The sequence below is a fragment of the Aquarana catesbeiana genome, linkage group LG06, assembly GCF_042186555.1.
Source record: "Aquarana catesbeiana isolate 2022-GZ linkage group LG06, ASM4218655v1, whole genome shotgun sequence".
NCBI lineage: Eukaryota > Metazoa > Chordata > Amphibia > Anura > Ranidae > Aquarana > Aquarana catesbeiana.
The window spans coordinates 321,835,920-321,859,160 of NC_133329.1; the positions used below are offsets into that span (position 1 = coordinate 321,835,920).

Sequence of the window (23,241 nt, forward strand, 5' to 3'; positions counted from 1 at the left end):
CTGGGAAACAAGGTTATCCTTCGAAACGTGTCAACCAGCGGTGGTCCTTGCGTCCTCTCCTTCATTATCTGGAGACTGTGGTCATCAGACCGATTGCCATAATTTAAAGGCTTTTTACATTGCGGTTTCTTTCACATGCTTGTGAGTAGTTTTTATATTGTTATTTAATAAACTTATCTGAGGTGCGCCCTCTCTTTTCTATTCCTTTTTTCACTATATGTGTGCCTGTGTCCATACTCCTCCAGCCACTTTTTGGCTGGTACCCACTCCCACTTCCGGGTAGCGAGATTAGTGGTGCGATAATCTACAAGTATGTCTGGCCCTCCTCCTTTCCCCTGCAGCTTTCTGGGACACATACAGGTCCCAGAAGATGGCAGGTCCATTCACAAGGCACAGTTCTACTCGCGCATGCACAGTAGGAAACTGGCTGTGAAGCCTGAAGGCTTCACTGCGGTTTCCCTTAGTGAAGATGCCGGCGCCTGCACTCAAAGCTGATTGAAGAATCGGGTGCCAATATTGCTGAATCCCTGGACATATAAGTGTCCATTATATTAAAAGTCAGCAGCTACAGTATTTGTAGCTGCTGACTTTTCATTTTTTTTGCGGAGACTGGAGCTCCTCTCTAAGGTTTCAGCAGTGACGTAGGTATTGGAATAGTCCCCCCACAAGTAGAGGTTCCATCCTCCAAGGACTTGTGATGTAGGGGTTGGAGAATAGAACTGCGGGTCACAGGGAGGACATCAGCTTTCAACACTTTTAGTGTTGAATGTTGATGAGTGGTACGATGGCTGCAGAGCTGAACAGGTCATAGGTTAGGTGAGTATACCATATTATTTATTACAGCGACTTGCTGTTGGGAATAAAAAACCTGACATGGTCACTTTGAAGGGTCTAATGTATGTCATGAAAACTTTACCATCCTAATAAACTATAATCAGCCAGAATCTGTGAAGTAAGATAGGATGAATCTATGCATTCGTACCAAATGTTGACCTCACAGCAGAAATCAATGTTCTAACAGATCAGGCAACACAGTCCTATTTTTCAGTTGTCCAGTTTTGGTGATCTAGGGCAAAATTGAACCTTATTTTTCTGGCAGAAATGCAATTTGGAGTAGTTTTATTTTGCTGTAGCCCATCATCCTCAAAATTCAACATATGCATTCACAGAAAATGATATACACGCCACTGTTTGAAAAGGCAGTTATCTACTGTATGAAGTGGAGGACTTCCTGTCAGCTTGAACAAGTTGTTTCACCCACCAAAATCACTGGAAGTTTATTACATGTCTAGGCCGCGAGTATTTCACAGTGGCCCCATGGGATTGTGAGCCACTAGCACAAGGCATTCTCTGTAAGTCTGGAGAATGCAAGGTCCTAGAAGGTCACAGGCGTCTGAGAATCTATAGCCACAGTCCCTGTCAGGAACAATTGCTCGATGAGCAAAGTCATGTAGATGATGCATATTCTCTATTCTAATTCAACAGCCAAACATCTTGACTATATCCACTGCTGGACACTTTATTAAGATTTGGATAGAGGGGAAATGGATTAGAACACCTGTCAGGTTTTTATTGCTGTCTGTGTTCCTGTTAGGGAGATTTTCCCTCTCCATTAGTCCTGTTTACCATTATCATTGAAAGTAAAAGTAAAAGATAATCCAAAATTCTGAGTTGTCCCCAGAAAAGTAATTGAGGGGGAAATCTTCCAATGGGAAAACTAGTTCTGGTAAATTGGGGGTCCCCGAGAGATTCCCTATATTTGCAGGGATTTTCACTCACTTCCTGTTTGGCTATGGGACAGGAAGTGAAGGTAAATCTCCCTAAAGGAACAAAGATGTCAAAAATAAACCTTACAGGGGTTATAACCTTCCCTTATTCTATCCAAAATGAAAAAAAAGTTTTGCCTATAGTTCTACTTTAAGTCAACAAGTAGATCTAACCAGAAAAGTGGCCACTGTTTATGGAATGTTCTTGGTTTGATACATAAAGAAGCTACAAAAAACAACAACAGAAAAAAAAACAATTAGCTTATCTGTTGGATTTATGCCTCTCCAAATGGTGTGAAAAGGAGCTACAGGTGACCTGATTTCCCATAGAAATGTTTCATCTCTCATCCAGTCTGCCTCTCAACCTGCCACTCTGTATCATGCACTCCCTACTTTTCCTTCTCACAGTTGCATCCTCTCTCCTTAAACTCTCTCTCTCTCTTTCACCCCTCTTCTCTGCCCCACAGCTTATATATATCACCCTCACTCCTGTCTTCACCTTATTACTGCACGCATCAGCTCCTGCTAATTCTGAACCCATATACCAATAAAACCTCCAGGACACTGGGACGTGTCACCCCACACAAGTCACACTCCCATATAACCTCTCTTACCCTTATGCTTCTCCTAACTTCTGGAGATATTTCCCCAAATCCTGACCCACCTTCATTTACCTTTGGCCATCATACCCGGAACCCCCTATCCTCTGACAGCAGTCGCAATCCAAACAATCTAATTTTGATTCCTCTTCTGCCTAGAACCAGCCTCCCCTTCTCCTGTGCCCTTTCGAATGCCCGCTCTGTTTGTAACAAACTCACCACCGTCCATGACCTATTTCTCACAAACTCTCTGAACTTGCAATTACTGAGACCTAGATTCAAAAATCTGACTTTCCTTCTCCTGCTGCCCTCTCCTATGGTGGCATCCTATGGACTCACTCTCCCAAGCCTAGTGGACAGAAAGGAGGTGTGTTGGAATCCTCCTATCCCCTCAAAGAACTTTTCAGGTTCTTCATCCACCTCCTCTCTGTCCCTCTCCTCATTTGAAGCTCACTGTATTCCTCTATATTCTCCAGTTTTGTTGAGAATTACTGTGATCTATCAGCCTCCTGGACCGGTCCTTAATCGACTGCTCTGCCTGGCTACCCTACTTTCTCTCTTCTGAAATTCCAACAATCATTCTTGGCGACTTCAACATCCCTGTTAATCTTAACACTCCCGCTACTTCTAAACTTCTAAACCTAACCTCCTCTTTTGACCTAAAACAATGGACACATGCTTCTACTCACTCTGATGGCAACTGCCTTGACCTCATATTCTCCTACCTATGCACTCTGTGCAACCTCTCCAACATTCCTTTTCCTCTCTCTGATCACCACCTTATTAGTTTCACTCTCTCCTTATCTTCCTCCTCCTTGCCTTCCAACTACCAAACTATTACCTGTAGAAACCTTCGCCATCTTAACCCTTCTTTTCTTTTTTATGCTACAGATTGTCTCTATGACAAAATCTCATCCTTGTCCTGCCCCAACCTGGCCACTTTTGTCTACAACAGTTCACTGTCATCCACCCTGGATACCTTGGCCCCCTCACTACACACAGAATCAGGCTCAGACTGCTACAACCCTGGCAGGCAGACAATACCAGAAGCCTCAAAAAACATAGCCGCGCTCTTGAGCATCTGTGGCGTAAGACTAAGTCACAGCAAGATTTCAGCCAATATAAATCTGCCCTCCTAAAATACCATTCCTGCCTCCACACTGCCAAACAGACCTACTTTATCACTCCCATTAACACCCTCTCATGCAGTCCATCGTCAACTCTTTTCTACCTTTAACGCTGTACTTCATCCTCCATTACCTCTACCCACTAACTTACTCACTGCCCAGGAGATTGCTAATCACTTCAAAAATAAGATTGAGACAATTCATCTTGAGATCTCCACTCTACAGATATCTCCTTCACTTTACACACCTTGTCCTCCTACACAATCAAAACTTCCCTCGTTTAACCCAGCTATTATAGAGGAAGTCACTAAACGCCCACCTAACCTCCTGCCCCCTGGACCCTGTTCCTTCTCAAATACTACGGTCACCCTCTGGCTCTATCCTACACTCTTTAACTCATATCTTCAACCTCCTTAATCTTAACAACCTAAGACCCATCTCCTTGCTCCCTTTTGCCTCCAAACTCCTTGAACGTTTAGTCTACAACCGACTGAGCGACCACCTCATTGAGAATAACCTTCTTGGTCCCCTTCAGTCTGGATTTTGTCCTCAGCACTCCACAGAAACTGCCCTCCTAAAACTCAGAACGACTTACTAACAGCCAAAACCAACGGTCATTATTCCATACTCTTACTCTTGGACCTCTCCGCTGCCTTTTATACAGTTGACCACCCCTTCCTCCTCAAAAAACTCAATTTGCTTGGTCTCCATGACTGCGCTCTCCGTTGGTTCGAATCTTACCTATCTCACCGCACCTTCAGTGTCACTTACAATTCCAATTCCTCCTCTCCAACTCCTCTTACTGTTGAGGTTCCCCAAGGTTCTGTCTCTGGACCTCTACTATTCTCGATCTACACGTCCTCCCCGGGTCAGCTGATAGCCTCCCATGGCTTCTGCTACCATTTATATGCCAATGACACCCAAATCTATCTCTCTACCCCTCAGCTCACCCCATCAGTCTCCTCACACATCACTGAATCCTAACAGACATATCAGCCTGGATGTCACACCATTTCCTCAAACTGAATCTAAAACTGAGCTCTTAATATTTCCTCCCCCACGTGCCCCTTCCCCTGACTTCTCTGTCAAGATCAATGGCACAACTATCAGTCCGAACCCACATGCCAGGGTGCTAGGGGTAACCCTCCTTTCAGGCCCACATCTAATCCCTGTCCAAATCATGCCACCTTAGCCTTTGCAACATTTCTAGAATACGTCCCTTTTTACCCAATGACACCACCAAGCTTCTAATTCACTCCCTGGTTATCTCTCACCTCGACTGCTGCAACTCCCCAACTCCCTCCATTGGATTACCTCTACATAAACTATACCCCCTTCAGTTCATAATGAATGCTGCTGCAAGACTCATCCACCTTACCAACCATTCAGTGTCCTCCACCCCTCTCTGCCAATCCCTCCACTGGCTTCTACTCCCCCAACGAATTAAATTCAAAGTACTACTAACAATTTACAAAGCCATCCATAACTCTGCCCCATCACTAACCTAGTCTCAAAATATCCACCAAGTTGCTCTCTTCGGTCCTCCCAAGACCTCCTGCTCTCTAGCTCCCCTGTCACCTCCTCCCATGCTTGCCTCCAGGATTTCTCCAGAGCTTTTCCCATCCTGTGGAACTCCCTACCTCAATCTGTCCGACTGTCCCCTAATCTATCCATCTTTAGACGATCCCTGAAAAACCTTCTCTTTAAAGAAGCCTATCCTGCTTCTAACTAATACAATGTTTTACTTTCTCCATCAGCTCATCCGCCACAGCTATTACCTTTTGTGTCAATCGACCCTCCCGCTTGGATTGTAAGCTCTAACAAGCAGGGTCCTCTGATTCCTCTTGTACCAAATTGTAATGTAACTGTAATGCCTGCCTTCATTTTGCTAAGCGCTGCACAAACTGTTGGCGCTATATAAATCCTGTATTATAATAATAATAATAATACAGTAAAGTTTGTTTTAGTCACCACAACATTCTGTGCTACAAAACTCCTGAACTTTAAATTTTAGTAAGTAACTTTCCTGACCTGGTAAAGTTTATTAAAAAACTAGATTCTAGATAAACCCACTTCTTAGGAAGCGATCTCCAAAAAAGCATGTTTGTAAATGATTAAATATTCTATTCTTTGCTCTGTTTTTAAAATGAAATTTTTAAAAAAATGTGATTTTAATATTGCTGAATTTAATATGCTGGACAAAAAAACACTACTCCTTTCTTAGAACACTCTGAACGCTAGTTCATGCCATAGTTACATGATTTTACAGTTTCTCAATTTCTGTTTTACAATTGAAATTCCAAAAGAAATGAGGTTTGTACAAGGTTCACATCATTATTCTTCCTTGTCTGAAAATACTAGTTTCCTGGTTGCTCTGCACAACCACTGGGTTTGTTACTTTCTAAGTCACTGCAGGTATGCAAATCAGGAGTTTCAGAAAAGTCAAAAGTCCTTATCTGCATTCTTCTTCTGAGCCAAAAATTCAAAAACTATTGAAATAAGAGAATCACTATGACAGCTAGGCAACTGGCATTTTCAAAGTAAGTGGCAGCTTATGCCTGGCTAGAAGGACGCGAGACAGACAGCTCTTTATATCATATGAGGCATGTAACCCCTTTGATGGTCTATGAACATCTATAACCACATTTTCCCGGGAGGGCAGGCAATAACAGTTCTTCTATATGATATAACTACACAGATTATCCTTCTACCTATGGCGTCTAGATAACTGTAACCTCTCTGTGGGGACTGTCGTGTGGGCTCTCTGGGGACCGGGGGTGTTGATGCCTCAGTGGTTCCTCCATCCAGGCAGTGGCAATATTCCTTTATCTTTTAAATATCTACACGGCCTTAAAAAACCTTAACCTCTTTGAGGTGAAAATGTTTCAATCAATGCTTCTTTAAAATACCCCTGAAGAAAGGCTATTGACCCGAAACAGTCGGTTTGAGCAAAGACAGCAAATAATTTATAATCTTGCATCAATAAATATGATGGTTGTACATTGAAGCTGTGTATTTTATCATTTGTATAATTTTGTGTTTTTTTCATTGTTGGAATCCTTTTAATTTGTCATAATAAATTAATACTTTTTAACTATATGATTGAGGTGTACTAGTTGCTCTTCAAAGTCCAAAATTCTATAGGGGTTCTAGGTAAGTCTATGTCCCCACTGGGGAGCTTTCCTTCAACTTCTGTTCCAGAGGTAGCGGTCCACTATGTAACAATATACCAATAAGAGCTGAATTACCTAAATAGCTGCCATATTTGACGGTGTTATTTTTATTGTCATAGGTGTAAATCTTGTTCTGTGTAGTATTGTACACGAAGATAGAGCCCATCCAGAAGAATGATCCAGGTGCCCCCATAATGATTAAATCCTGGAAAAAAACAAACATATTTTTTGCACTGCATGGTATAAAAAAAATACACGTTTTAGGGCATTACATCATATTTAAACCCAAAAACAAAATGCAATATATCTCAGTTTACCAGTACTTAGATGAGGTGGCTGCATTTATTTTATTTGTTTTATTTATTGTCATCTGGTAACCTTGTAACCACACTTCCTGTGGCTATGCCAATTCCTCCACTGTGTCAATGGAAGGAGCCATCATTGTCAGCTAAGCTTGACTTCAAACATGTATGCCTCCAATAAATGAAGGGTCCAATACATCTCCAATACATGAAGTGTCTCAATGTAAGTGATTTACAGAAGACGGCTAACATTGTTTTATACTAATTGGTCAGTTTACAGACAGTGATGAGGACACTGTATTTCTGGCAAGATCAACAGGTATCTTTGTACTTCCCAAAAATGTTCTTAGACTGTAAAATGGAAACAAATGCACAAGGACCAGTAAGCTGTAATATAATACAGTATTGATCTTGGGTTAAATATTCTTTTAGTTCTGATTTTATGTGTTGATCTGTTCAGTCAAAAAATAATTGTGCTATACTTATTCTAAGTTGATTAATAATATTGTAACAAAAAAAAAGTAACCACACTATTCAGTAGCAAATTAAGTGATCATACTGTCATACTGATACTGACTGCTTAAAAAGATGTGAATTACATAACTTTCTTTGCAAACATCACAAGAAAAAAAAAATGATTGGAGGCCGCAAACTGCCTGCTTACAATGCAGATCTGTTGTTGGACTGTACTGTTCAGGTGGCCATATCCTGTTAAAGCGGAACTGAAGTCTTCTCACATAATTTGTAATAAAAACCTCTTTGCCATTCTGAAGCTTCCCTCCAACCACTTTGCATATTACTATTATTACTAATATTTTATAACTACTGTGATTCTGTACTTGCCAAATATGCTGCAGAAATATCCCTCCACCGAGTCTGGCTGCAACCATTTTAACTGTGGACAGCTGAACTGCTGCCTGTTCACTTACTGGATTTACACAGACACACAGAGGCACACCTCCAGCTCTGCAGCCCTGCAGCTCTCATTGGCCCTCTTATGACTCACCCCCCCCTCCCTTCCTGGCAAACTCTAATGAGAATGAGAGAGAGAACTGATGTCATAAGCTTAGGCTAATGACCAGACAAGAAGCAGGAAGTGGGCTGTAAAGGGTATTTACTGGCAGAAAAACCATAATGTTTTACTCTCCAAAGTTAGAAAAAAGAGCAGAAGATTTATTAGATGGCAAGTTGAAAAAATGACTGAAGGTCTGCTTTAAAGAGTAAGTAAAAGCAAATTGTGAAACAATTATAAAATCATCAACTGAATCAGGTTGCATGATTCTCCTGGTTTGTTTCCTATTTTGAAAGATGCAGACTAGGAGGATATATCACTGTAGAGTATTAGACATAATACAAGCAGGTATTAAGCTGGAAATCATCATCACAGTCAGAACGAGAGGTGGAGGTCCTGGTGTCATTGGAAATTACCCCTTCAATCCATTGTAGCACGGTAAGTGATGGTTTTACTGCCATTTTATAAAGATGACACCTCTTAGCCCACAGGAACTGTTATCCATGTATAAACCAGGGTATATTTCTCCTTCACTGTTTATAACTATGCCCACAACTCTTTGTGTTCTAATGAAGACCACACACAATACCTTTAGTTGGAAAACAAGTCATAAGTTAACTACAAACATTATCTCCCTGAAGGAAATTTAGTAACTATTAAACAAGTATACTATTGCTCAAAATATTTTTTTCCTTTGAAATGAAACCTCATCAGTTGGTATGGACAGCACCTAGATCTTGGGCCCAAATTTTTGCTCCAGTTCTTCTGGATTAGTCCCTAGACTTTCATATCCAATGAGCATGCCATGTGCTGTGAAAATGAAAGTCATTGCTTATCCATGCACTATCTGGTTGAACAATGTATGACCTATAGCAAATTTCTAGTTTACCTGATTACATTTTAGCCCAATAGGGGATCCCCGATTCCTCTAATAAATTTAGCCATGCCTAAAACTATACAAATCATAAAACAAAAGATGTATCATTACCATTGGAATCTTATACATACATTCTTGTCAAGCTAGGCTCAATGGAATTGAAAGAGTAGCAAATAAATGAAAACTCCACAAGTCTTACCTCTAGGTAGAAGCTGGAGATGCCAGCTTGACATGAACCATGACTTTCACCAAACGTTTTAGCATGATCTAACAAAAGGAAGCAAAAATATCAAATGCATTTTTTAAAATACATGCAACTACGTTAAATGTTTAATTCAGCACTAAGGAAAATATGTATTTGTTTGGCAAACTCAGATTTCAGCATTGCTATTATAACCTTTATGACCTTAGAAAATAAGCAACAAAGAGACCCAACCACCCTTCTTCCTGTAATGATGCAGAGAACAAAAACCATATGGCCAGATTATAAAAAAGACCAAGTAAATAACAAGACTGTTGAGCTTGTTTCAAGTGGGGGTTAGCCACAATCATAAGGTCAACAGTACAGGAAATCATTCACAGGCTCAGCTAGCTTCTGTGACAACCATATTACCCCAATGTATGGTGGGAATGTATGTAACCACAGAACAGACCCAGGTTATCAGGATCCCCTACCTACTTGCTCTGACATTTTAAACCAAACAGACTAAAACCCACAAAACATACAATCATGAGGTATGGTTGTTGGTTTTTCTATCACTAGAGCCACTGGAAAAGGAAGAGATTGTAGGACCAATTCTGACTTAAATATTGAAGTCACAGAAATAAATATTCAGTCAGGGAGGCGTTGCACCAACAACCTCCATTTTTCTAGTCCTGCTTCTGCTTCAGTAACTGTGCTTGGTGTCTAATTATGACTGTGCTGTTCAATTGTCACCATACTTAATGCCAAGTGCACTCTGTAATTTAACAGACACATTAGACCCTTCTCTACAATACAAGTCCAAGTGAACAAGCTTGTAATAAGGGGTGTAGCTGTTACTCAGCTCTGCCAGTACAGAGCACTAAAATGTGGGGTCCAGAAGCAATCACCGAGGGAAAAACGTTAAAGATTAAACAGGGGTACAGGGTTATAAAGAGATAAAAAGATGTTACTTGCATGGAGTTAGCATGTTTTCCTGTCCAAACTGGCTCTAGTATGTGTATGTATGAATGTGAGTTAGGGGCTGGGACTGATATGAATGTACAATATACAGTATATGTAAAGTGCTGCATAAATTGCCAGTGCTATATAAATACATGTAATAAATAGATGAGCTGTTAAACCTCAACTGGGCTTTAAAGTGGAATTGAACTAAAAAAAAAAAAAAAAAAAAAAAACATAATGGTGTCCTCCTTCATAAATGCTTCTCCCTGTCTGTCAGCAGAAATATAGGCAGCTCAGCATACATTTACAGAACCCATCAGTGTCGTGCCTGTGCACATGCGCCGAAGTGACGTCATTGTGGCCCAGTCATTTAAGCGACCAAACATACTGAACCCAGAAGGAGGACCAAGAGAAGATGGAAGTGCCTGTGACCAGCAGGAGCACTGACAGAGCAGCGCTGAAAGGCATAATTTTACAGTTAAAGCTGGCTACACTTTATAAAATTTGTTTTGTTCATTCAGTTTCCTTTAGATTTACCTTCAACTATGTAGTGCAAGAGCCTGTCTGATTGCATACAGTGTTTAGGTTTGACCTCATATCACGTGTTTTTGGTAACTCTACAGGAAAGTTGTACAAAAAATGGTATAAAAGTTGTATAATGTGTAGCCAGCTTAAGACTGTCATAACCTGCTAGTAATGTGCTGTAAACTACTAATCACACCAACCTGCAGGTAATGGAGATGCACAAAGGCAGACATGTTTAAAATGGTTGTAAACCCCATTCATGAAATTTGACCTAAGCACATATATCTGTAGTGTTTACTTATCTACCTCCAAAGCTCTAAGTGCTGTTTCTCTCTGGTGCTCCATTTCTCTGTTGTCAGCATGTGTAACTTCTGACAAGTTCTCCAACACATGAGATAACATGAGTTTAAAATTTGTGTCAGGGAGGGGGCTTAGAGAGAGATTAGCAGGGAGCTTGTCTATTCAGACTACAGTTCTGCATGTTCTTTTGTTCCTCTGCCTATGTGGGGCAGCCTTCACACAGTGTAAGCCCAGACTCCACTCTCACTGCTGCAAGAGAAAGAAAGATTTCTAATACGATCTGCACTTTCCAAATGGTGTAGAAAGTGGAAGACAGCAGATATACAAGTAAAACTTATGTAGTGAGATTTGTTTAATCTCTGTGTATCATCTGAGACCAGTCACATCACTGGGTATATGTGAGGGTTTGCAACCACTTTAAACTCCAGATGACAACCATGGCTGCTTCCACAGATACAGTGAAGTGACATAGTCATGCAAGGACCACAAATGTGTTATTTTCAAAACTACCAAATAAAAATAATGGTAAAAAGCATATTCAGAGAAAACGAATGCAGCCACCTCATACAAGGGCTGGTAAGTAATATATAAAAAATGTAATATATTACAATTTTTGTTTTTGGGTTTAGATAGATATTAACTACTGCCATGCAATCCATATTTAAAATGATGGAGAGTAAAGCTGGCCATACACTGGGCAAATTTTGGCTAGCTACTGAGAAACTAGATGAAATTCACTCAACAAAAGTCAACGTTTGTTCAGCTTTTGTCAAAGAAGCCTGCTGATGAATCTCTGGCTAAACAGATCCAATCAGATGTAGCAGCTGTATATGGGTCATAGTGTGGATGGAGGAATTGGTTAGGGTTTTTTAATTTCAAAACTATCAGCATATGGCCAGCCTAAGGCTTTGCACCCCTACCCTCTACACAATTCAAGTAGTCACAGCGGTTCTGCCAGGAAATTTTAATAGGGTGTTACTTAAAGGGGTTGTAAAGGTTCACGTTTTTTCACCTTAATGCATCCTATGCATTAAGGTGAAAAAACATCTGACAATACCGGCCTCCCCAGCCCCCCCCATTGGCTCGTGCTGCTGTCAATCACATCCAATGACACGGTGCGCCGGGGGGAGAGGCCGAGTGATAAAGTCAGCGGCTATAGCCGCCGGCTGTATCACGGGAGCGTGCCCACAAGAACTAAACATCATGCGAGAGAGCTTGCATGAAGGTGTTCAGTTCTTGCGGGGAGGAGCTGAGACAGCTGCTGAGGGACCCCAGAAGACCAGGTTTGGGGCCACTCTGTGCAAAACGAGCTGCACAGTGGAGGTAAGTATAACATGTTTGTTATTTAAAAAAAAAAAAATTACCTTTACAACCCCTTTAAAGCGGAGCTGCAGCCCCCCTCCATGAATTAAAAGTCAGCAGCTACAAATACTGTAGCTGCTGAATTTTAACCACTTGCTTACTGGGCACTTAAACCCCCCTCCTGCCCAGTTCAATTTTTAGCTTTCAGTGCTGTCACACTTTGAATGACAATTGCGCAGTCATGCAACACTGTACTCAAATGACATTTCAATCATTTTTTTCACACAAATAGAGCTTTCTTTTAGTGGTATTTAACCACCTCTTGGGTTTTTATTTTTTGCTAAACAAAAAAGACAGAAATTTCATAGTTTTTAAAATTTTGCAAACAGGTAATTTTTCGCCTTCATTGATATTTGCTGATGAGGCTGCACTGATGGGCCATGATGGCCTGCACTGATAGGCACAGATAAGGCGACACTGATAGGCACTGATAAGATGGCACTGATTAACCCTACTAGGTGGCACTGATGGGTGGCACTGATGAGTGTCACTGATGGGTGTCACTGATGGGTGGCACTGATGGGCACAGAAGGGCACTGATAGATGTCACTGATAGATGACACTGATGGGCACTGATAGGTGGCACTGATGGGCACTGGTAGGTGGCTCTGATGGGCACTGGTAGGTGGCATTAATAGACAGCACTGGTGATGAGTCACTGATTGGTGACATTTATAGGTGGCACTGTGGGCACTGATAGGTGACACTGATAGGTGGCACTGGTGGGCACTGGTAGGCGGCATTGTTGTGCACTGGTTGTGCACTGGTAGGTGGCACAGGTGGGCACAGATGACTCTCCATGATTGGGACTGATGTCCCTCTCACAGCCACCGGTGATTGGCTATAAGCGTGAAGAGAAAAAATAACTGATTACCGGCTCTGTTTACATCACATGATGAGCTGTCATTGGCTGACAGCTGATCACATGGTAAGGGGTCAGGATCGACCCCTTACTCCGATCTGCGATCAGCCAAGTCTCATAGACTCGCTGATCACAGAGCACACCGCGCGCCCTGCAGGAGGTGCGCAGGCCGCTCGAGCACGGAAGGACGTCTACTGATGCCCTCCAGGCAAAGTAGGTCCGTGCTGTAGCCGTCATTCGGCTTTAGCGTGGATGGGAAGAGGTTAATATTAGGACTCTTACCTGTCCAGTGATTCCACGATGTTAGCACCCCAGCTGATTTTCCGATTAGCTCCCGGATGCTGCCGCTGGCATTCGTCGTAAAGGAAACCAGCAGTAAAGCCTTTCGGTTTCACAGCCGGTTTCCTACCATGCATGCGCGAAGCGCGCTGCACTTTCTAACTGGCCTGTCAGTGGAGGAAGGAGGAGGGGGCTGAACTTTCCAGGGATCTCATAAGGTCTCCTGGAAGTGGGGACGGGTACCTGTCAAAAACAGGTACCAACTCCCCCCCAGAAAGGTGCCAAATGGGGCACTGGAGGAGGGAGGAAGAAAAAAATTGGAGCTTCCCTTTTTGGGTGGAACTCCACTTTAATTCCTTTAAGGGCCTGTGCACACTGCCCGCACAATAAACTAAACTGCATTGCAGTGAGCCAGTGGTAGGGGGCGGTGCAATTCATGTTTCAGCCCATCACATTGTTTCCTTTTTTTTGTGTCAACTTTATTTGAAGTGACACTTCATTCATGTGACTGCACAGCAGCTTGGTGTCTTGTGCTGCCATACAGTGTCATAAAATCCTTTTCTGTACACTGCAACAGAATGCAACATATCTGCATTTTATCACAGCTTACTGCACAACACCTCTGGGTGTTCTGGTGTGAACCAGACACATAGAAAACAAAAACCTAGTGGAGACCTGTAGTAATTTTTTTTTTTGCTTCCAAGGCAAATGTCTGACTTTGGAAAGTAAAAAGAACCTCGCGCTATAGAATTATAATGTAAATTAAGTGGTAATTTTAATAGTGAATTAAAGCTGCTCCCCTTAAAAGTGCAAGGTGCTACCTGAATTGATAAGGAATATGTGGTTGTAGGGGGCACTATAAATCTGATCACACTTTAGCTGCAACAATATTTAAGTGCAAAGTGCTAAACAATACATATAATAATCATGACATAAGTGCATGTGGATGTTTTTGGTTTTATGAAGGGAAGGAACATTGATTTAGATGAATGTTTCCAGCAAAATCACAACACCAATGGAGATTTAGATAAAGGTTTCAAACAACTCCAATACGATATGGAGAAACAAATTAGGTTATGGTGGGACATTGCCTCATTGGAGATGTACATAGGTAAAAATCTCACACCTAGGAGACTCAGATGGGACGTAAGCCCCAATGATGGTGTGGAAGCCTTTAATTTATTGGATGAATGGTACCAGTTCTTCAACTCTTGTGAAAAAAGCTAATGCAACTTATGATTAGAAGGAGGTAAACGAAAAATACATTATTGGAATCTAAGATTGCAGAGTTGACACTATGGTGCCATTCAAGGATTCCAATGAATATCAAGAGAGAGCCCAAAAATTACAAACTAATTTATCCAAATATGATGGTGAAATAAAACAGAAAAAACTCAAAAAATACCAAAGGGACATAAAGAATCTTAATGATAACAAAGTATATAAATGGCAAGAAGAACTAATCCCCCAATGTCTAAAGAATCCTCAGTAGAGAGGGAAATAGAAATTCAAGAAATTGTAGCCAAAATGACTACCAACCATAGCTCCAATCCACAAACAACAACAAAAAAACATTAAACCACAGAATAAACCTAAACCCAACCAGTCAAACAATTACCCCCTTACCCCCAATACTCTGTACCCACACAAAACAGGTTTGCCCCATTGGAAAATAGAAAACCAGAATACCATGATTGTTATTATAATTATGAAAGGAATCATTACCCCCCCCCCCCAGACCACCCAGGGGTGGACATAGGGGAAGTTTTAGAGGAAGACCAGCACCATATCAAAATCAATACCAACGGGGGGGTGGGGGGGGGGTGGAGGGGTTGGAAGGAGCCCTACAGAATTCCACCCCCACCACCACAGTACTACCAAAGAGACAATTCAGAAAGAGGAGAACTAGAGGAGGAAGGGGACAAATTTGAAACATATATAGACATTGAAAAGTACATAAGAAAATTAAATATAAAAAAAAAATTTGGGGACAGCCGCCTAGTTCTCAACCCATTATGGGTTTAGAAGAATACACACACAGCGGGCTTAGAAACAATTCAGTATTCAACCCAAAAAAGGGGAGCCATCATTTTGTTGAAGTATTTAAAAATATGGTCCAGGATGAAGTTAAAAAATGAAAAACAAAAAGGTACAAAAATAACAAACGGATATGGGAAGGCATAAAAAAAACTGAAATGTGGTAATAAGATCAGCTGATAAGGGGGGGGGTTAGTTATACAAATCAAAGATAGCGCTACAACAAAGAGGTGCTTAGACTTCTTAGTGACAAAACCACCTACTGTATAAAAGATTGAAAAGTGACCATACTCCTAAGTTAAAGGTTGAATCACTAAACTGGATGAACAATGGAACCAAAGCCAAAATTTTGGATAAAAATTAGGCTAAATACCTTGTTCCACATGCTCCCATACTTCCTGTCCTTTACAGTGTACAGAAGGTTCACAAATTTCAAGAGAACCCCCCAGGATGGCCCATTATTAGTGGGATTGGTTCCCTGTTTTCAAGGGTAGGGGAGTATCTTGCTATATTACTCCAGCCATTGGTTATGCAGGGCCGATCCTACCTAAAAGACAGCAAAGAACTTATTAATTTACTCTCTAAAGTGGAAACAAAAGAGAATACCATCCTTGTTACAGTGGATGTGGAATCCCTGTATATAAATATAAAACAAAAAGATGGGTTATTAGATGGGCTTTGAAAAACCAATCCCAGTTAAAACAAGCTCAAATTAAGCACATACTGGAAGGGTTACAACTGGCCATGAGGAGTAATTGATTCTGGTTCCAGGGGTTATATTATAACCAGATAGAGGGAGTCGCAATGGGGGCACAATATGTCCTGAGCGTGGCCAACCTAGTGCTAAACAAATGGGAACAAGAGGGTATTTATGCACAGGAATGGAATGGCCTCAAATTTTATAAAAGGTATATTGATGACATTGTATTATTATGGGAAGGTTCCCAACCTGGTCTAGAATCATTCATAGGTGCCATGAATGTTAATAGATATGGTTTAAAGTTTTCAGCCACATGGGATAGGGACACTGTAAACTATCTTGATTTAGTATTAACAAAAGTAAACAACAAAATTACCACCAATACATTTTTTACAGAAATGTGCCTATTCAAAGTTGCCACCATCCAAAATGGCTCACAGCAGTCCCAAAAGGTCAATACATGAGGATCAGGAGGAACTGTGATAGCATAGAGGATTTCAACATCCAATCAGCCATCCTCACTAAAAGATTTTTAGAAAATGGATAGTCTCAGAGGGCATTAAATAAATGTCAGGAAAAAGGTCCTCTCTATGAACAGAGAAACTCTTTTGAGTAAAATCAAAAAAGTACATTTTAAAGCACATTTAGCCTTCATTACTGGCTTTAATGGACAATACAAAGAGGTTGAAATGATATTCAAAAAGCACTGGCCTATCCTCATGAAAGACAAAGATTTAAAGAAAATCCTACCCACTAAACGGCATAGTTTCCCATTAGACAATCTGGTGGGTGGGGAAGAATCAGCTCCACCAATCAGAAATTAGGTGTGGGTGCGGCGCTGTTCTGGTATTATGGCAAAATGTTATGACACTGTGATAACATATTAAGGTCACCTATGATAGGTGGGTGAAAGTGTGAAAATGCTAGTTGGTTAAAATTCTTGAAAAAATCTTATCCCCAAAAAAAGAGAGTGACAACCAAAAATGATTTTGCATAAAAATAAAAAATGGTGTGTATGTAATTTGCTTCAGACAGTGGCTGATCCTCTGCTCCTCACTGTCTACCATGTGATGCTGTTATATCAAAATATGCCCATATATTCATACCGTGCATTGATATGAAGTGCTAAGGTGAGTGGGAAGAAAAAAGTAAGGGGGGTGGAGGGGGGGTGGAGGCGGGGAGAGGAGGGAAATGGAAGGGAAAGGGGGAGGGGAAAATCCAGTCAATGGTAAAGTGACTTGTGCTCAAAATAACAAGTGTTGATCAGAAAAAACAATGTTGCTTTGAATAGTCTTGATTATAGTGCACAGATGATAGTTGTGCTTGAAAACTTGTTCCTCTTGGTAACCAATATTACTCAATACAATCTTCTTATTTCAGTGACAGTGCTTGATATTTGTGCTCTTACTGTGCAAACACTCACCGGATACTTTCACCCCTGCAGGGGTATTGAGCGGTCACAGTTTATGCCACTGTGCAGCAGTTCCTGGCAATCCCGGATCGTGTTATGTTAACATAAATCACATCACAATCACATTAATCACAGGCAAAATGGCCGCCAGCAATCTAAGTGTGCAAGCACAGTGTGAATACCGCACACTACATAAGGGTGGGAGGTGTAGCAAGGGGCACGCTCCCGTAGACGTCCAATGACGAAACGCGTAGGACGTGGCCTGACCAACGTCGTGCGTCCTCTGCCAACGAATACAGGATTACTTGATGGTTTAAACTCAGATATTTTCTGCTTGAATTGAACTTGTATAATGTGAGTACCATTCTGTTACCTTTGGAATAAAGGTTTTAAACGTTTTTATGCTATGGGCACTCCTTCTCTTTTATGTTAACATAACACGATCCGGGATTGCCAGGAACTGCTGCACAGTGGCATAAACTGTGACCACGCAATACCCCTGCAGGGGTGAAAGTATCCGGTGAGTGTTTGCACAGTAAGAGCACGAATATCAAGCACTGTCACTGAAATAAGAAGATTGTTTTGAGTAATATTGGTTACCAAGAGAAACAAGTTTTCAAGCACAACTATCATCTGTGCACTATAATTAAGACTATTCAAAGCAACATTGTTTTTTCTGATTAACACTTGTTATTTTGAGCACAAGTCACTTTACCATTGACTGGATTTTCCCCCTTTCCCTTCCATTTCCCTCCTCTCCCCGCCCCCCCTTCCCCCCTTCCTTTTTTCTTCCCACTCACCTTAGCACTTCATATCAATGCACGGTATGAATATATGGGCATATTTTGATATAACAGCATCACATGGTAGACAGTGAGGAGCAGAGGATCAGCCACTGTCTGAAGCAAATTACATACACACCATTTTTTTTATTTTTATGCAAAATCATTTTTGGTTGTCACTCTCTTTTTTTGGGGATAAAATTTTTTCAAGAATTTTCACCAACTAACATTTTCACACTTTCACCCACCTATCATAGGTGACATTAATATGTTATCACAGTGTCATAACGTTTTGCCATAAAACCAGAACAGCGCCGCACCCACACCTAATTTCTTCTCAGTTCAACTTTTTCCACTTCGGTGTGATTGCATTTGTGGAGGCAGCAGTTCTGAACCACACTTTTTTACCTACCCCCATTGCACGGATTCACCAATATTTTCCTATTCATATTCTGCCTAGTGACCGGGACGCTTCCTTGACGTTGTAAAACGAAACGTACATCGAGGCGCATCCGGGTCACGTCATTTCCGGCCACTTCTGGTTTGCAAACACTACGGCGGTGGAACGTATGCCGGCCACACAAGCGGAAGCTGAACGGCTGCATTACCCTTTTGCCTGGTGACACACACTATTATCCTCAGTGCCAGGCTAAGGCACCAACTCATGTAAGCGGCTATTTGGCTTTATGTTTTTTAATCAACATTTTATTAAATGGTTTTACACTATGGTCCTGTGTTTATCTGTTTTTTAATGGGCAACTGTGGTGGAGACAAACAAGGTTCCCAGCTATTTCCATATTGGTGCATCAGCAAGATCCCTGAATCCCACAAAACACAGCCTATATCGACCTTCATTTTAGTTAAAGAGGTCACGGTGGTTGTGGTGAGTAGGCATTCCACTCACAGCCACCGGGTGATTTATGTGAAGTTTTTCCATTGGTGACGGTGTAAAGATTGAAGTCGTATCACAATCAATATTTGGACTTTTGTTTTGATGAAATATTCACTATATTGTCTATTTGCATTTATGTCATGATTATTATATGTATTGTTTAGCACTTTGCCCTTCATTATTGTTGCAGCTAGAGTGTGATCAGATTTATAGCCCCCCCTACAACCACAAATGTCTGACTGTGGTTGGAGGTGGACCAGCACTTATTTGGCAAGCTGCAGGTTAACCAGGTAAGGTTTTGGAGGTGAAGCTTTTCATTTATTTAGAGGCATGCTATCGATCTATCATTCAACAGTCTATTGGTCTTTACATACCTCTATAACATGGACATATTTTGTGCTGTAAGTTTGTGCGCAAATTTGCAGGTATTTTATAGCATACTCCATGCGGCAGCTTGTGGTGGTTTTTTTCGTAATGAACATTTTTCCATCTATGACCACAAACCTATAAAAAAAAAAACACTTGTAAGACCCAGAGAAAATTACACAAATATGTGAAGAGAAGTTAAGGGGATCTCTATGTTACCGAAATACGTATACTATTTCCTGTTTCTAAGATCTGTTGATTGAGAAATGTATTTATTTATTTATCACAGGTATTTATATAGCACCAACAATTTACACAGCACTTTACATATACACTATATTGCCAAAAGTATTGGGACACCTGCCTTTACACGCACATGATTTTTAACGGCATCCCAGTCTTAGTCCATAGTGTTCAAAATTGAGTTGGCCCACCCTTTGCAGCTATCCCTAACTAGGTTAGGAGTATGTCTATGGGACTGTTTGACCATTCTTCCAGAAGTGCATTTGTGAGGTCAGGCACTGATATTGGATGAGAAGGCCTGGCTCGCAATCTCCAATTGATCCCAAAGGTGTTCAATCGGGTTGAGGTCAGGACAGGCCAGTCAAGTTCCTCTACCCCAAGCTCGCTCATCCGTGACCTTTGCAGCTATAACAGCTTCAACTCTTCAGGGAAGGCTGTCCACAAGGTTTAGGAGTGCGTCTATGGGAATGTTTGACCATTTTTCCAGAAGCACATTTGTGAGGTCAGGTACTGATGCTGGACGTGAAGTCTTGGCTCACAGTCTCTGTTTTAATTCATTCCAAAGACGTTCTATCACTCATCCATGTCTTTATGGACCTTGCTTTGTGCACTGGTGCACAGTCATGTTGGAACAGGAAGGGGCCATCCCCAAACTGTTTCCACAAAGTTGGGAGCATGAAATTGTCCAAAATGTCTTGGTATGCTGATGCCTTAAGAGTTCCCTTCACTGGAACTAAGGGGCCAAGCCAAACCCCTGAAAAACATCCCCACACCATAAGCCACCTCCACTAAATGATTTGGGGTGGAGGAACTTGACTGGCCTGCACAGAGTCCTGACATCAACCAACACCTTTGGGATGAATTGGAGACTGCAAGCCAGGTCTTCTCTCCTCTTGCAACATCAGTGTCTTCTCAGAAGAGTTGAAGCTTTTATAGCTGCAAAGGGTGGGCCAACTCAATATTGAACCCTATGGACTAAGATTGGGATGCCATTAAAGTTCATGTGCGTGTAAAGGCTGGATCCCCAATACTTTTGGCAATACTGTATAGTGTATATTATACAATGACATTAGTCCTTGACCTCAAGGAGCTTACAATCTAGGTCTTAAACTCACATTCCTACATACACCTGTGGTAAAGCTTGATCATAACATGTCAGGAGTTATGGCTGTTCAGATATCTGTCCTCTGCCTTTGAAGAGCTTGGACAGCTGCTAGGCAGCATACATGCACCATATCTGCAATGTATTTCTCACAGACTATAAACCAATATATTAGGGCAATATATCAAGGCCCAGGATAATTACTTAGAGCATTTATTTTCTATGACCTCAGCTCCATCTAATGACAGTCAGCGACGTCACGACTCTCTGTGATTCAGCCCTGTTGTTGGCTCACACATCTACACAGAGAAACTGAAGCTTTTCAGTCACATGATCAATCAGAAGAAGAAAAAAAGGGTATATACACTGAGATTTCTTACGAATGGCATGCAGTATATATAAGAGCAGTGGGGAGCCAACATTTTAAGCGTGGGTTATTTTAGCTTTTCTTTCCACTTTATTACAGCTAATACATATCCTAAAATTCTGTTGCATACCGACACTAACCAGTAGTTGTCCATCTGTTGTTGTCTGTTGTCTAGACAAGCTGACACCCAGCCATTGATCGTCCTGGTCCACTATACATGTCCGTCCACACTTTATCCCATTTTGTTCACCTGAGAGGGAAGAAATAAGTTATGTAAATGCCTATAAAATACACTGTTTGTAATTTCCTGAATTAATTAAAAAGAAAATCTCTTTTATCATAGTTTTATACCGAAGAGGGTCTATTTATTAATGTTCTTAAGCAAGATGCACATTATTAATGTTGCATCCAAGATTCACATTTTCACTGTGTAAATTTTGGGTGAAAAAGTTAATAAATAGACTCCATTGTGTATTTTACAAAGATGATACATAAACAGAGACGTTTGTCATAGCTTCACCTCCCTCTGGTACAGTGGTTGTATCAAACAGGAAACCATTAAAACTAAATGGGAAATCTTCACAAGCACTTCCTGTCTGACGCTACCAATATACCTGAGCTCTCTTTTGGGCATCAATCACAAGGGATTTATTCTGTATGCTGCTCACCAGAAAAGGGTCCATCCTACTTATTTATCTAGGAGTTGTGTTAGGAAAAAGTCTTGCTTAAAGTACGTGTAATAATGTAAATAACACGTATCAAACAATTGCTTTCTTTTTTTAAATTAGATCTCCTGCAAACTCTTTGCAATAGTTCCCTGACAACACGTTTCAAAAAGACTTTTGGAATTTTTATAACATGTTAAAGTTTATAGGAGATTTTAGCGATTGGGTTTACAAATACTTTAATCCCTTGTTGCCTTTAAGATGGTGTTAATGCCAGGAGGCGGTGGTGGTTTCACGATCACATGATTTGGGAGTCACAGCAGTCACATGATCTGGAGCATGTCACACTAGCTCCTGATCACATACAGAGACTAAGAGCTGTTGGTGACCATTTGGTCAGTGTCCTGGGGGCATGGTCTCAGCACAGAGCCTCATTGACTCAGAAGTGCAACAGTTGGGCTTGAAAGCCAACCCATCCTGCCGCAGCATATATGTGTTGAATGGAATGTATTATGTCTACTGAGGACCACACCGATGTTAACTGCAGAAAAAGGTTATAGAAATTTGGTAATCTATAATAATGTAAAGATTTTTCCTCCTCCCCTCCCCATAATGCTGCTAATCTCCTCTACCTTCAATAGCACCACTCAGCTTCTTTGATTTCCTTATTCATAGCCTCAGTTAGCTCTTCTGCCTCCACTTTACATAATGCTATTCTTCTCAATTTGTCTCCATAGTACAATTCCTCTTCTCCTCCTCCCATAGTGGTGGTTATTATTTCCTTCTCAACTCTACCATGGTGGTGCTACTCCACCGCCCCTCTACCATGCTGATGGAACTCTCTTCCCCTCTCTGCACTGTCACTCCTCTCCTCCACCTGCCTCATCCAAATTGACACTCCTCTTTTCCACCTCCCCTCTCCACACAGTGTTGCTCTTTTCCTCTGCCCCCCCTCTACGCAAATAGGGGCAAGGCGGGGCAATTGCCCCCCCTGGAATCACCAGGTGTTGGCTTGCAGACTGTGTGTTGTGTTGAAATGTCCACCGTGGCCGCAATTGCGACCGCCGCAGACTTTTTTTCCTATGTCTGTTTCTCTGCTGGCTGCTCTGAGCTCTCTGCTCTGTCCTGACACTGTCCAGTGTCCTCTGCTCCACAGCTCAGCCTTTCCGCCTTCCTCTTCAGTGATTGGCTGCCTGTGTAGTGTAGGTGTGTCTCATCGTGTTGTGTAGATGGGTCCGTCCACTCAAGTGCAAGCCGCCGAGAGATATGCTGGCAGTCTGCCACTATGAAGATCCGGGCCAACGCTGCCACCGCCCACTAAACTGCAGGCCGCCTAGTGATATGC

The 23,241-nt window shown here is 41.5% G+C and overlaps 1 protein-coding gene across 1 annotated transcript in view; it reads right to left on the bottom strand.

The window, feature by feature from the left end:
* Positions 1–23,241, bottom strand: part of ITGA4 (integrin subunit alpha 4) — a 247,713-nt gene that overhangs the window by 158,821 nt on the left and 65,651 nt on the right. The window contains exons 3-6 of the mRNA XM_073633746.1: positions 21,372–21,481; positions 19,528–19,657; positions 9,056–9,123; positions 6,741–6,870 (exon numbers count right to left, since the gene is read on the bottom strand). Coding sequence (XP_073489847.1) covers positions 6,741–6,870; positions 9,056–9,123; positions 19,528–19,657; positions 21,372–21,481 — 438 coding nt within the window. The remainder of the gene's footprint in view (positions 1–6,740; positions 6,871–9,055; positions 9,124–19,527; positions 19,658–21,371; positions 21,482–23,241) is intronic.